The 15,384-nt window shown below is 44.0% G+C and overlaps 1 protein-coding gene across 1 annotated transcript in view; it reads right to left on the reverse strand.

Annotated features, from left to right (window-relative positions):
* Positions 1-2,738: 2,738 nt before the first annotated feature.
* DCLRE1B (DNA cross-link repair 1B) overlaps positions 2,739-15,384 on the reverse strand; it is a 16,602-nt gene continuing 3,956 nt past the window's right edge. Inside the window, exons 3-5 of the mRNA XM_018569802.1 lie at positions 6,609-6,774; positions 5,455-5,634; positions 2,739-3,805 (exon numbers count right to left, since the gene is read on the reverse strand). Of these exons, the coding sequence (XP_018425304.1) occupies positions 2,739-3,805; positions 5,455-5,634; positions 6,609-6,774 (1,413 nt within the window). The remainder of the gene's footprint in view (positions 3,806-5,454; positions 5,635-6,608; positions 6,775-15,384) is intronic.

Raw genomic sequence — 15,384 nt, forward strand, 5'->3', positions numbered from 1 at the left:
CTTCACGTGCATGTTTAAAGGCATCCCCCGAGCATGTTCTTTAAAGGAATTTTGTACTTTTAATGTTGCCCTTTAAGACAGAACAGTATTTGTTTTTAATATTTTTTGTATTTTCCTGAGGGCAGCACCCTATGTCCTCTGTTAAGAGTTTCTAGCCTATTAGCTGTGAAAATTGAGAGGACTGACTTCAGGTACTGTCAATGGAAATATATTGGCCCTGGATTTAAGAAAAAGGAGACAAAAAAAAAAATACAACTGCAAAAAGAAAGAAAATACAACAGCCAATATTCTGCTCTCAACTAGAAGTTTATTTTAGAAATATCTCCTCCCGTAAGCAGTTACCAAAACAATAATATTTGCATACAGATATACAACCATGTGTATTTTTGTCAAACCAAAACATGGCATTAAGTTAATTTTGATCATACAATGATCATAAAACCAACTGTTCAAACTAAAAAGACATGATCATTAACATCCACATAACAGCATTGCTCCCTCATGGCCAGACAGGGAAATCCAGCAGGTGCACACCACTTAGCCCCTTCTGAAAACTTTATTGCAACTCGCCCAGCTTCGCATAGTCCTGCCCCTCTAGACTAAGCCAGTTATTTGTCGAAACGCATTCAAGGGCCGGACGATGTAAAGCTGTTTGAGTTGCAATAAAGTTTTCCAGTGGAGCTCAGTGGCATGCAGCCAGAACTTTTCAATGTTCAAGTGGTTAAAAAGACATAATGACGACAATAATCGCGCTCTGTTGGAACTGCACAATGTGAGTGTTGATATTTTAATAAAAAATCATTTGGACATCACACTCACACACACAGACTTCTTTAATGAATGAGAAACGAAAAGGTGCATCAACATGTAAACTTCTAGCAGAAAGACCTGTGAAATAAGACACAGCACAGATCCTACAATCAGGAACCAAATCTGTGCAATCAGATACCATTGTATTTGGTTACTGGACCCTCCTCTTTAACATGGAAATATATATCTGATGTAGGTTATATTCAAACCAAAACGTTTTTGGATAGAGTGGAGAAGGATCAGAACCTCTGCCATGTTTTACCTGCTGGGGTTTCCCAACTTACTGCCATGATAACAGTTCCACCATACAAGGAGTGCAGTTAAAAAAGTTGGCCAAGGTTTTAGGAAAAAAATAAATAAAATACAATGGCCTGCCTAACTCACCAAAGAAGGTGCATGCTCTAGGTTCTGTAATGCAGTGCACGGTTGTGTGTTGTGGTGCGCTGCAACACAAGTGCATTGGTAAGGTGTGCTTGGGAGTAATTAGAGCGGAACTAAACTGAAAAAGAAAATTGCAAGCAGACAGGCACTGTCTTGCAGGTGACACATGTGATGTCTCTTCTGCAATTAAAAAAAAATAAACTTACCTGACTGTTTGCACTCTTATTTAGAATGTACACTGAGCTGCACATTTTTGTGCTGTTTTGCTGCTGGATATTTTCCCAGGAAGTAATATGAAAGCTCTATAATGGGAACAGGCAAAGCAACTCAAACACTTTTCTTGTGGTCTGTGCCTTCCTGTCTTGTTGAACTCAAATCCGCTCATTTCTTTCCTGAGTGTCATAGTAATGGAAAAGTGTATGAAAATGTTTTTAATGGAGAAACAATCATCACTAAAAATCTCAAACTTTAAGCCGGGTTCACAATGTTACATTGTGGTAAAAACACATTAAGCATTTTGGAGCACTGTGACGCCATTCAAGTGGAACTTAACTCACCTCCCCTGGCTTCCATACCAGTGCCCACAACTTCTCCCCTGCTTCTGGGTGCTGGGTCTTCAGCAGTCTTGACTGGCCGAAAGGAAATTAATTAAGGATTAGGGTCCCGGTCCACTATCTGCAAGGAATTCTCCCTGGGCTTGCGTGGGTTTACTCCGGTCTCCTCCCACACTCCACAGACAGGCTGGAAGGCTAACTGGCTCCTGTCTAAATCAGCCCTGCATGTATGTGAGATAGCAACCTTAGATTGTGAGCTCCTCAAGGGCAGGAACTGATGTGAATGTGCAGTATGTAAACCAATGCGTAAAATTGTCGGCGCTTTCTAAATACCAATAATAACTAAATAACTTCCATGCACAAGGGAGTTTCTTCATCCCAGCAGAGAGGTGTACACATGCAGCTCAGTGTACATTCTGAAGAAAAGTGCAAATGGGTAGGTAAGTTTGTTTTATTGAAGGAGACATAGGATGTCTGCTGTATGAAAGTGCCTGCCTGCAAATTTAAAAAAAAAATTATTATGATGACGATGCAGAACAAATCTAAAATTTTAGTTCCACGTTAATGGCACCTGACCACACCTTACTAACGCACCTGTGTTTCAGTGTACCACAAAGTACAACTGTGCGCTGCATTACAAAATGTAGTTTTTAATACAGGAAAAAGGTGTTTGGGGTTTTATTTTACACTTTAAACAGCCAAAGAACATGGTCTTTTAAGAAAAAACAGAAAACGCCTTGTAAAAGCAGGCACCAGCTGTTATGCTTTCGGTGCAGAGGCTACCTTGCTCTTGTAGTTACCAGATTTAGCAACTGTGGCTAAAAGGTGTTTAACTGGGCTTTTTAAAAATGTAAGCAAAGTTTTAAACTTACAATCCAAATGTTACTGTGATGACCACTCCAAATGTAGAGCAAAAACAATAAAATACAGGTTTCTTCAGAGACTGACAGCCCATAACTGAAGACTGACACTGTAGTGGGTGCTTTACTATTTTTATCTATATGGCCATGCAACAGATTTATCTCCATTCCTTCTGTGAACACAGTTCCTAATAGATCGCTCAACTTGATCATGAAAGTGCTTTGAACCAAAACGTTTTCTTTTTCTGCAAGGCAACAAGGAAAGCCCGTCTGCCCTTGTAAAAGATAAAGGCACACATGGAGCATGGGAAGAAGAAAGAACGTGGTTACTACTTATTTCTGTATACAACAGAGATGCATCAGACAGAACTGTCCCATTCATGCTTTGACCAGATTGCAGTGACCAGATTGCAGAAGGCATCTCAGTTTCATTCTCAAGAGTCTGGAAAGTCTTCTTGAACCATGGAGAGGTAATCGGGGATGAGTTTTTGTTAGACACAAGCACAGTTGACTCAGTCAAAGGTGCTGGAATTAGGCCTTGTCCTGAATTTGAAGAAAACCCATCAGAAGTAGTTATCTGCTGACAGTTATAACTTTCTTCTGCTGACCTGGTGGTCTTTTTTTCATCTCCAACACCATCGGCATCACTTTTTTCAGGAGATTCAAACTCAACTCCTCGAGGTAACTGTTTATTTACAGAAACTTTGAGCATTTTAGCTTTCAATCTACTTGATACGCTTTGACTTCTCATAGAGGCCTTTACGGAACTGGGAATGATTACATCATTTTTTACAGTCTCCGAATTTAAATATTTATTAAAGTAAAGCCAACATTGTTGTGTTTTCACCACAGGAACAATGGAACAAGGTCTTATTTGAGATACAAACTCATTGAGTTCATCAAATGAAGAATGATCGGAGTACGGTACAACATAAACATGTTTATGCCAGTTCTTCACATTTCGACTGGTGGGAAGAACAGCTATCGTTGGACAAATAGAATTCCATTTCACCATGTTAGCATAATTGACCTCAATCTGCTCCACAACACGAATTCTTCCTCCTCCCTCCTGTGTTGTGAAAACATCTTCAATATCAAATAGGTTAAGCAATTCCATTCTCTGAGGGCTTACAACCACCCAAGAATTAAAGGTCTTAGCCAAGTCAACAAGAAGAGACTCCTTTCCAATGCTGTAAAGACCTGCAAATTAAAACAATCCAATGAAAACTGATAATACTCACAGGCTATTAGACTTTACCGACTTTAGAGTCATAACAATCCCCTGTTGGATACAACATTCCTAAGTAAGGGTTAGCCGACTAGGGAGGGACACGTATACTTATATCCATTTCCTTATTCCCATTTACCTCCAAATTTCTTGAACTTCTGGTCTACAACCGCCTGAGCCGACACCTTATTGCCAACAACCTCCTCGACCCCTTTCAATCTGGCTTTTGCCAGCAACACTCCACAGAAACTGCCCTTCTAAAACTCAAACGATTTACTAACCGCTGAAACCAAAGATCACTACTCTGTACTCCTGGACCTTTCTGCTGCTTTTGACACAGTTGATCACCCACTCCTCCTCAATAAACTCCAATCCCTTGGCCTCCCAGACTCTGCTCTCATGGTTCACCTCCTACCTATCCCAGCGCACCTTTAGTGTCACCTATAACTCTTCTTCCTCCATCTGTGGGGGTTCCCCAAGGCTCTGTCCTTGGGCCCCTTCTATTCTCTATCTAAACCTCCTCCCTGGGTCAGTTGATAACCTTCCATGGCTTCTATTTCCATCTCTATGCTGATGACACCCAAATATATATCTCTCCACCCCTCAGCTCACCCTTTTATATCTCCTCACCATCACTAATGTTCTCACTGACATATCGACATGGATGTCACACCACTTCCTCAAACTTAATATGTCCAAAACTGAACTTATAATATTTCCACCTCTCTGTGTTCCCTCCACGGACTTCTCCATCACATTCAACAGCACTACAACCAGCCCCTCCCGTCAAGCCAGGGCGCTCAGAGTAATCCTTGATTCTGAGCTGTCCTTTCAGCCCCACATCCAAATTTTGCTGACTCAACCTCCGTAACATTTCTAAAGTTCGTCCCTTCTTAACAAATGATACCACAAAGCATCTAATTCACTCCCTGTAATGTCTCACCTCGACTACTGTAACTCCCTCCTTGTTGGCCGACCACTAAGCATGCTTCCCTTCAGTCCATCATGAACGCTGCTGCTAGACTCCTCCCCCTTACCAACTGATCAGCATCCACCGCCCCTCCCTGCCAATCGCTCCACTGGCTCCCACTTTCCCAACGTATAAGATTCAAAATACTAACAAATAACCTAAAAGCCATCTACAACTCTGCCCCAACCTATATCACTGACCTCATCTTAAAATATCACCCAAACCGTCCCTTCTCAAGACATCCTGCTCTCCAGCTCTCATTACCTCCTTGCATGCTCGCCTCCAGGATTTTTCCAGAGTGTCTCCCATCCTCTGGAACTCCCTACCCCAATCTGTCCGCCTATCCTCCTACTCTGTCCACGTTTAGCCGATCCTTGAAAACTCATCTCTTCAGGGATGGCCTATTCCACCTTGATATAACAGTACTTTTAAATCATCCCAAAAACCTATTACCTTTTGTATCACTTGCAGGAGGTAGGGCCCTCCTACCTCCTGCACTGAAATTATATGGTCTCCCACAGTTTTGTAAAGATCTGCGCAAACTGTTGGCGCTATATAAATCCTGTATAATAATAATGTTGTATATGATATATATCAATGTACTTAATCTAGACTTTTGTTCTTTTTAATGTAACAAATACACTTATTTACCAATCACGATGTCATGCTCTGGATGTTCCTCAATTATATCTTCTATTTCTTTTGTGGCTTCCTGTCGAGAAGGCAGCTTGCTTTCAGGGTCACAGTTTGTATTATCCAAGTACAGGACATCAATCTTCTTGTTCATTAAAGGAGGATATTTTAGCATCAGTGGGCTGTAGCGGAAATCACCTGTGTGAAATACAGCAAAATTGTTATTTCAAACACTGTAGAGGAAGTAGACGGTGGGATTACCCTTATTTCCAGGACTCCTACATAATAGATCTGGGGCTAGAACTATGACAGGAAGTACAGAAGTGTAAAAACTTCACTCAGCCTTATTCACCCCTGCACTGTGACCTGCTACTGCTCAGGTGGGATAACAGGAATGTCGTGGAGCCATTAATTTCAAAGCATGCTCATAGATGTCCATTTATAAACTATCCGCAGGGCCCTTCGCTCTGTGAATATCTGAACGTTCGTTCTGTGTGGATATATACCAAAAGGAACGTTTAGTATTTTCTTTGCAAGGCAATACTTTTCCAAAAATGTTTATGTAATGACATATTCCATTAAGGCCACTAGATGGTGCTGAGGGGCATAGAAAATAAATACTTAAGCTTCTTTGGCTCCATCTAGTAGCCACAATGCGATATTGCATAAAAACTTTAGAAAATTAATTGCACTTGTAAAGTGCCCTCCCCTCCCCTCTTTCTGTGCTTTTTTTAATCTTCTGAAACTTGGTAGTAGACAAGTCTACCAAACAAATTTAGTTCTGCCCACCTGCCACAGCCTGGTGGCAGACCCAAACAATAATAAAGGTAACCAACATTACTGCGAGTAATAGTGCACTTTCTCTGCATTTTTTGTGTGTTCACTATAAAACAATTCGTTTTATAGTACAAATGCAGCTTAAATATAAACTTTGATATGTGTTTTTTAGTATGATTAAATCTGTTTCAAGCTTGATAGCATTCATAAGAGCAAGATATGGATGCGAAGGACAAGAACCACTCAGCTTTTTTGGCAATTACAAGTAACCAAAAAAGTCCTCTGTAACTAATATTTTAGTTAGAGATTTTTGTTTTTGGCTCACTCATTTTAATATACCTACATGTCCTGTATTCAGGGCTATAGGAAGGGAGATCATGTCACACTAGATTTACCTGTGTATAAGATAGTACCAAAGTATCCCTCAAACAGGAACATAACAGAGCCAGGGCAATGGTTGGCATCTATTAAAGTGACAGCTAATGTTTCAGTTCCGCAGTCATCCAATGGCAGCATATGGCACACGCCATCTTCTAATGCATTGATCCACTTACTGTTAACCTGGGAGAGAAAAGTTTTAGGGTATTATTTAAGAAAATGATTATAGTATAATAAACTGTAAAATTCCTGTATATGGTACCAATTACTCACAGCAATCTAAGCTTTTGTTACAAATTTAGTAAAAATAACAGATTTGTACATTGCTAAAAAAAACACTAACCTTTTGAACATAATTTTGATCTTGTTGAAAATAGCTTTGACCATTTTTTTTTGTATAAAAGAAAAAAATAAGTACTGTAAATACAACAAAACAAAGCTAGTGGATACAGGACTTTACTTCATAGTTGTTTTGTTTTTTTCTGTACCATAAAGGCTTAGCAAAACCAATAACCAGAGCATTTAGCAGAATATGGTACTGCACTGCAAAAAAAAAAACAAACAAACCCCAGAGATCATATACTAGCCATTGTAGGATTCACCATTTTAACATATTTTGTTGAAAGCACTCTTAACTGCATTCACAATATATTCACAATATACGGATGGAGACTTTAGAAGTAAAATGCTGATGCTTACTGTTAAGTTTTTTTTTTTTTTTTTAAGGCAGAACTCTGAGCAAATAAAATCTTAACCCTTGCAGTGGGGCTACCCCTGCACTGCAATGCTTAAAAGAAAACTATGGGTCATGGGAGGACATATACTAACCTCCTCCTGTGACCCAAAGCTCAGTATATAGCTCGCAATAGCTTGCTATGTACTGAGAGCGCCGCAGCCAGGAAGGATCTGTCAGAATGTTCACTCTGATAAAATAAACAGTTTTTAATTTAAGAAAACAGGCCGGGATCTGGAATTAAGGCGATTCCCAACTTCACAAATTAAATAATAATTTGAGTTCTTTATATGTGCTATCTTGAAGACGAAATAAAAACAATAATGAGCAAAAATCTCACACAAGTGAGTACACCCCTCACATTTCTGTAAATATTTTATTATGTAATTTCATGTGACGACACAGAAGAAATGACACTTTGCCACAATGTAAAGTGGTTAGTGTACAGCTTGTATATCAGTGTACATTAGCTGTCCCCTCAAAATAACAACACACAGCCATTAAAGTCTCAACCACTGGCAACAAAAGCGAGTACACCCCTAAGTGAAAATTTCCAAATTGGGCACAAAGTGTCAATATTTTGTGTGGCCACCATTATTTTCCAGCACTGCCCTCTTGGGCATGCAGTTCACCAGAGCTTTAAAGGTTGTCACTGGGGCATCCTCAAAACGGAAGGTGGAGGAGCGCAAGGTCTCCAACATCCACAAGCTCCGTGATGTCGTCATGGAGGAGTGGAAGAGGACTCCAGTGTCAAGCCAGTGTTACCTGAAGAGGGCAATGTTGGACTAGGAATAATTTTGGATTTTTCCCTAAAATTCCAATATTATTCCAGGAGATGACCTCTGACCTAAGTCCATAAAATTAAGAATTAATCAAATATCTTTGATAGAACTTGTCAGGACTTACTGTTTCTTTAAGAGATGTATAGCTTGAGAAAGTCTGAGCAAGAAAATGTATTTATGTCACTTTGGTACTGTTGATGTTCATTTTTCGTTTGCCTGAAGAAGGAACTGTGCTGGTTCCGAAAAGTTGCTGCAAAATTTTTAGTCAATAAACAAGACTGACTTGGCATTGGATTGGAGTGCAAGTGACTTTGTTTGGACTTGTATTTTGCGGAGGCATCTGCTGTCACTGCCGCACCCGCCCTGTTTTACCTGGGCTTACATCTGGTCAGGAGTGCGATGGGATAGAGGTTTTTTCCAAGTGGTACTGGAACACACAGCATTGCGGTTCAAACTGTGGGCTGGAGGTGTGTTTGGGGTGCTGTTCAAATAAAATAGCAACACAGCGCAACAGAACACACGGGAGGTGTGATTGCATGGGAATGTGTGATAAACGCACTTCACTAGTATGAACGGGCCCTCAAAAACACTGACAGACAATCTCACAAACACACTCAAAAAATGTGGGCGCTGGGCAGCATATTTTGAATGGCTGCTCAGCGCAAGAACTGACAGTGCTGCACTAGTGGGAGGCTGAGGAGCCTCTCGCCTAGCACAGTTTGAGGCACGCGGCAACCCACTGAACACAATGTTGGGACCCACTTTTGGGTAGCAAGTCACAAGTTAAGAGCCATGGGTCTAGGGAGTTAAAGGAGAACTATGGGGTCAGTGTTTTTCCCCATAGTTCTCCTTAGGGTATAGAGTTATACTCACCTGAACCATGATCCTGGTTTGCTCTTAGGCTGGTCCCTTCAGCCTCATTCCCCCTCCGCTCAAGCGGTCTAGGGTACTTTTGCACAAAATAAAAATGTGTGAATAACCCTACCTTGCTGCAAGCACTAATAGTATATTTATTATTAGTGCTTGCAGCAAGTATATTCACTATCTATGACCAAGGGTGAATATAGGTTAGTGAAAAATCAATTTCCACTAAGTGAACAAATCTCTTCAACTATTAGGGGATTCCACCACTATATAATAAACTGGTCCTGTGAGTCATCACATCCTTTACAGTGTACAGAACGTGAGGACGTTGAGGGGCATGCCATCACTGGAGCAGAGGAAGAGACAGGCTGGAGGGAACGGTGTAAGAGCCAGTTGGGATCACGATTCAGGGAAGTATAAACGTTATTTTAGCTCCCTAGACAAAATGAGCAATTAAACCTTGGTAGCCCCACTGCAAGAGTTAAGGCTTTATTCGCTTGGAGTTCTGCTTTAGGCAAATCAATGCATGGCACCGCGGCTCACCACTGCCACCTAGTGGACATTAGTTGCAAGGCAGAATGCAATGGCTTAGGGCAGGGGTGCCCACAAGGTCGATCGCGATCTACCAGTCGATCGCCATGTCCTCTCCTCCTGCCGCTTCTCTGGATCCCCGCTGCTCTCCCCAGCGGGGATCCGAGAAGACGTGAAGGAACCGGCGGCGGGGGAGGGCGGAGGACGGAGCCGCTGTCACTATAATGCAGAGCAGTGAGGAGAGAGAGAGACGCTCGGCCAGGATCTGACAGCCGGCGCCTCTCTCTCCCCTCACTGCTCGTCCGTTCTGTCACAGCGGCTCCGCCCCCCCGCGGCTCGTAGTATCAGGGGGAGCAGGGGGATCCAGAGAAGTGGCAGCCCCCCTGTGCGTGGACGAGCGGCAGAGGATCGGTACATGTCACCAGTATGTACCAATCCTCTGTGTGGAACAAACACTGGAGCGATCGGCTGATCACTCCAGGTGTTTGTAAATAACTGGGGACACATAGTACATCCAGTTATAAATGACTTAGGGTTTCAGTCTGTGATAGTGCTGTTACTGGCAAAGAAACAAACTGCAAAAAAAAAAGCCTGACAAGGTTTTCAATCCTTTACATACTTAGTACACACACATTGTGACTGTCATCTCCTTGAAACATAAGAAGCACAATAATGACTGAAATCCTCATTACATACCAAAAACTAAAATTAAATAGGTGTGTGACCTTTATGCAAGCCAGCTTCTGTGCAGCGATAACTTACCATGTGTTCCACATGCTATGCCATAAGACAGTCAGAAAGACTCACTTCACTCAATGCTAGCACCCCAGCAATAAAAAGCTTACCTCTGCATTAAAAGAAATATCATTTATCTTCAAGCAAAGCAATATGCAAACCCTATCTGAGCTAGTGATATTGTGTTACTAAACATGATAAACAGTACTTTTTTACATTGACAATAAATGTCAAGCTTTCTTATATTTCATCTTTACATTCAAGTTAAAATGCAACTAAAAAGGGAAAAAAATATTCATAAATGCCATATATGCTGCAGTCTGCCACGAGCATTAACACTACTGTTTTTGTATTTATGAGCCCCCACTTATACGAGTTATTTTTCCACAATCATGTGTACTGTACAAGGTAGCCTCAGTTGGACATGTAGCATCTGGGGAGGGGGATCATGTGAGGTGACCATCTCCGATCAGCTACCGTTACCCATCTGTAGGTAACCTGAAAATCCTGAGCCTCCACTAAGTGAGAGTCTGGAACTAACATAACTGTAATGGCAGTGCCTCCACCTAACTGGGCCTTACAAGTGGGACTCCCAGATGAGATAACCTTATCCTCAGGTGTAATTAGAAGTAACCAGATCTTGAGTCCATGGATGTCTTTTAAATATTTATTGTAGAACGTGGAACAGAAGACGTGGATAGATATGCTGGAATACCCAAAAATAATATCACTTCTTACAAGGCATACAGTTCCTAGTGAAAGGTCCATCTTCTCCCTCTCAATAGGCCAGAAGTGTCTCCATTCCAACATAGGTTCCAGTGTGTAACGGACAGACTGTAGCTTGGACCAATGGAGATTCCTGTGGTTACTTCAGTGTCCCCATGACCTCTTTTAACATGGGTGAGGTCCAGTTCGTGAGCTACCCACGCTGTCATTTGAAACGTCTATTAATATGGGTTACTATCCCGAGTCTTATTGGTAGGGATTCTCAGGTGACCTCATGAACGCCATCCAGGGGAGCCAAGTACTGGAGAATGAAGTATAGTTTGGAGAGATTGAGCTCATGAGATCCTCCATGAGATAAATGTCATGAATGCGATCTAAAACCTGTCGGATGAGCGGTGGTTCGGATTTTTTTCCAGAAAGCCAGTATACAAGGCCGGGCTGCGTTTACTATGTGTCTGGTAAGTGAGGGAGAATAAGCACGCAAAGGGATGTTATTGTGATGTAGGAGGAAGAAGGCAGGGTCTCGGGGAACCAGGGAGTCAGTAAATTTTTGGGTGAGAGCGTGCACCTTATCCCAAAACTTCAGGAGGTCCGGGCAGGACCAGAACATATGGAGCATGCCTGCCGAGGACTGTTGGCACCTCCAACACTGGTCCGGTGAGTCCGGGAACAGTGAATGGAGGGTTTGCGGCATGCGGTACCATCTAGTCACAATTTTGTAGCCCGACTCTTGGTATCTATTGCTAATTGATGAGTGGTAAGAAAGGGACAGCAATTTAGCTGCGGCTTCCGGTGGTATATTGATCCGGAGCTCCTCCTCCCATCTCGAAAGGAACCATAGCGAGGGTGGGTCCGGCGGTTGGATCAGTTGTATATAGCAGAAAGAGAGAATGTGACGGGGGGCGTCAGTTTGGGTGCAGAGTTGTTCATATGGAGTGAGTGGTCTGTTGTGATTGTGCACCGGGGGGTTGGTGGAAAGGAAGTGAGACAAAAGTATAGCGGACCAGAAATCAAGAGGGCCGTATTCCGGTTGGGTGCAGAGGGCGTGAGTAGAGGGCCACTCCGAGTTCTTCAGGAGGTGCATGGCTTTATGGATACCCAAGTCCCTCAGGGTCGGGTACGCGCGTGGCCCTATACCTGGGGGAAAGGAGGGGTTGTCAAGAATGGGAAAGAGAGGTGAGGGGGTAGAGGAGAGGGAGCCCTTGGCGAAGGCCGTGCTTGCTAGTTTTAGTGTGGGTCCGATGGTGGGGTGTGAGCGTATTTGGGGGGCTGGTGGCTCAGCACTCCAAGGGAGGTTGGTCGGAGGCACTTCAGCGAGAGATTGTTCTATGTCGATCCAAAGTTTGGAGGGAGAGTTGTGGTTCCAGTCAACTATGCGGGCTAAGTGCGCGGCTATGTAGTATTGGTGCATATCCGGAAGTAACATCCCCCGAGTGCTTGAGTCTCCGCAGGATATCGTAGCTATACCTAGGTGATTTACGGAGCAACACGAACTCTGTAAAGGCCGCTCGTATGTTGCAGAAGAAAGATAGGGGGATGTGTATAGGCAGTGCTTGGAGGGGGATACAGTAAGCGTGGGAGAATGGATTGTTTCAAGATATTGCAGCGCCCCATCCAGGAGAAGGAATTTGTGGTCCATGTGGCTAGGTCTGATTTTATACGTGAGAGCAGTGGAGGAAAATTCAGGGTGTCTCTGGGGAGAAGTATACCCAAATACTTAATGACATTAGGCGCCCATTTGAAAGGGAAATTTTGTAAAATTCTATGCAAGTGCGGACCAGTGAGAGATATATGGAGGGCCTCTGATTTGGTGGAGTTGATTCGGAAGTTCGTGAGGGTACCATATCTCCTCAGTTCCTGAAGGAGTACAGGAATGGAGACATCCGGGGACGAAAGGAAGAAAAGAAGATCGTCCACGAATGCGGCTACCTTGTGTTCCGTGTGGCCAATTGTGACGCCATGAATGTCCGGGTTGGCGCGGACCGTGCGCAGAAGGGGGCTCTAGGGACAGCACGAATAGGAGAGTCGAGAGGGGGAACCCCTGGCGTGTGCCGTTCGAAATAGGGAACGAGGATGACAAAAATACCGTTAACCCTTACCTGGGCCGAGGGGCCTGAGTAGAGCGCCCCAATCCAGGACCGCATATGCTATCCCACTCCCACCGCCTTCAACGTACCATGGAGAAACCTCCAGTCCACCCGGTCCAACGCCTTCTCCGCAGCGATGGAAAGGATTATGCATGGGGTGGCGTTCGCCCGGGTGGAGTGGATCACCCCCAGTGCTCGAGTGGTGTTATCCCTCGCCTCCCTGGAAGGGACAAAACCAGTTTGATCTGGGTGGATGAGCTCCCCCAGGTGAGGGACCAGGCGTAGATATAACATTTTGGCAAAAAGTTTAGTGTGCACATTAAGCAATGATATTGGTCTATAACTAGGGCATAGGGACGGGTCCTTCCCTTCCTTGGGTATAACAGCAATGTGGGCCCTGAGAGAGTCAGATGGAGGTGTATGAGCCGTGCGTAGTGAGTTGAAAGCGTTCAAGAATGGCGTAGCTAGAATGGAAAGGTACCGTTTGTAGTAGGTCATGGAATAGCCATCTGGGCCTGGAGCTTTGCCGGATTTGGTAAGTTTGAGGGCGATCTCCAGTTCCGTGGCGGAGATAGGGGATTCCATCAGCGAGCGGTGTGAGAGAGGGAATACCCGAGTCCTGAAAATAACGTTGTACATGAGATAGATGTGCCGAGGGGCTCTGGATGGGTGGAGTTTGTGATATGTTATAGAGGGTTTTATAATAGTCAACAAAAGGCATCTGCGATGTCGGAATTAAGTGAGGATTTGGCACCCGAGGTTAAAGTGATCGAGGAAATGAATGTTCGTGTATGTTGTTTACGGACGGCCCTCGCTATTTGCCACACTGGTTGCCGTACTCGTAAAAAGTACGGCGACATTTGAGTAGCGCGGATTTAGCCCTAGCGTTGCATAAGGTACGGAGCTGTTCTCTTGCCTGGAGTAACTGCGCTTCAATGGTTGCCTCAGCATGATGTTTATGGCACGTTTCGAGTGTATGGATCATGGACAAGAGAGCAGTCATGTCTCTCGTCCTCTGCTTTTTGACCTTGGAGCCCTGGGCAATGAAAAGGCCCCGGACAGTGGCCTTGTGCGCTTCCCAGATAACGTATGGCGAGGAGTCTGGAGCCGTATTTTCCCTGAACAGGGAGAGGTCCCGCTCCAGGGAGTCGGCAAACCCAGGCTCCTGGAGCAAGGAGTCGTTTAGTCTCCACTGCCATGGTCCCGGCAGAGGAGCGATATAGGGGCGTGATCAGAAACGGTAATATTCCCTATATCCGTGTGGGTGATCCTAGAAAGTTGGCTATGGTGAACGAGGAACAGATCTATACGGGTATAACTGCGGTGTAGAGAGGAGAAAAAAAAAGTATAATCCCTAGTGGAAGGGTGATGTAGGCGCCAGCGTCTAATAGTTGCAAAGGAGAGATATGAGGAGGCCCTCGAGGAATCCACAATCGGGTCTAAGATAAGATTAAGATCGCCACCTAGAATCAGTACGCCCTCCCGGAACTCCCGATAGCCTGGCCAGTACACGCTCTATGAATGTGATCTGGTACATAAATGTTTGCGAATGTCATTGAGTGCCAATAGTCCCCTTCAAGAACAAGACCCTGTCCTCCTCTCCCAAATATTGGTCCAACAACACCCAAGTCACTGTACGCGAGAAGAGAATACTGACTCCCCTGGATAGTTTGTCCGGTGAACCCACAGGTTTACTTTGCTTTGGAGAAAAAGTAAAAAAAAAACAAAAAAAAAAACAAAAAGAAGAAGAAGGAGGAGGAGGAGAACTATGAGGTGAGTGATTTCCACTCATGCTCATAGTTAGAGCCGACCTGTGACAAAGAAGCTGTCACAGGTCGGCTCTTTCGATCGCCAATCCGCTCACTTCCTGATAGTCAGTCACCACTGCCCGCACGGATTCCCCCCTCCCCTCTCTGACCCTCCAGCGCTGAGTGGAGGAACGAACAGGGGGAGGGGGCGGGCCAGCTGTGGGGCTCTCAGTATATCGCGGGCAATAGCCCGCGATGTACGGAGCTTTGGGTCACATGGTTTGTATATGTCCTCCCGTGACCCTAAAGAGAACTATGGGGAAAAACACTTACCCCATAATTCTCTTTTAAGTCAAATAATATGTTCTATCCCAATCCTTGTAACTGCCACTTTTGCTGGACAGATTGGTGTCCTAAAGTGGACCTTTACCCCATTTGACTAACAATCACATAAGCATGCAGCTCTGCACGCCAATATAAAAATCATCTTAAATTCATTATTTAAACAAACATATTTTCATTTTACTTACATTTTATCCCCCCCCCCCCCCCCCCTCCTGCCCTTCTTTGCCCCCAACGTTCTAATG

The sequence above is a fragment of the Nanorana parkeri genome, unplaced genomic scaffold (assembly GCF_000935625.1).
Source record: "Nanorana parkeri isolate BGI_ZX_2015 unplaced genomic scaffold, ASM93562v1 scaffold1401, whole genome shotgun sequence".
Taxonomy (NCBI): domain Eukaryota; kingdom Metazoa; phylum Chordata; class Amphibia; order Anura; family Dicroglossidae; genus Nanorana; species Nanorana parkeri.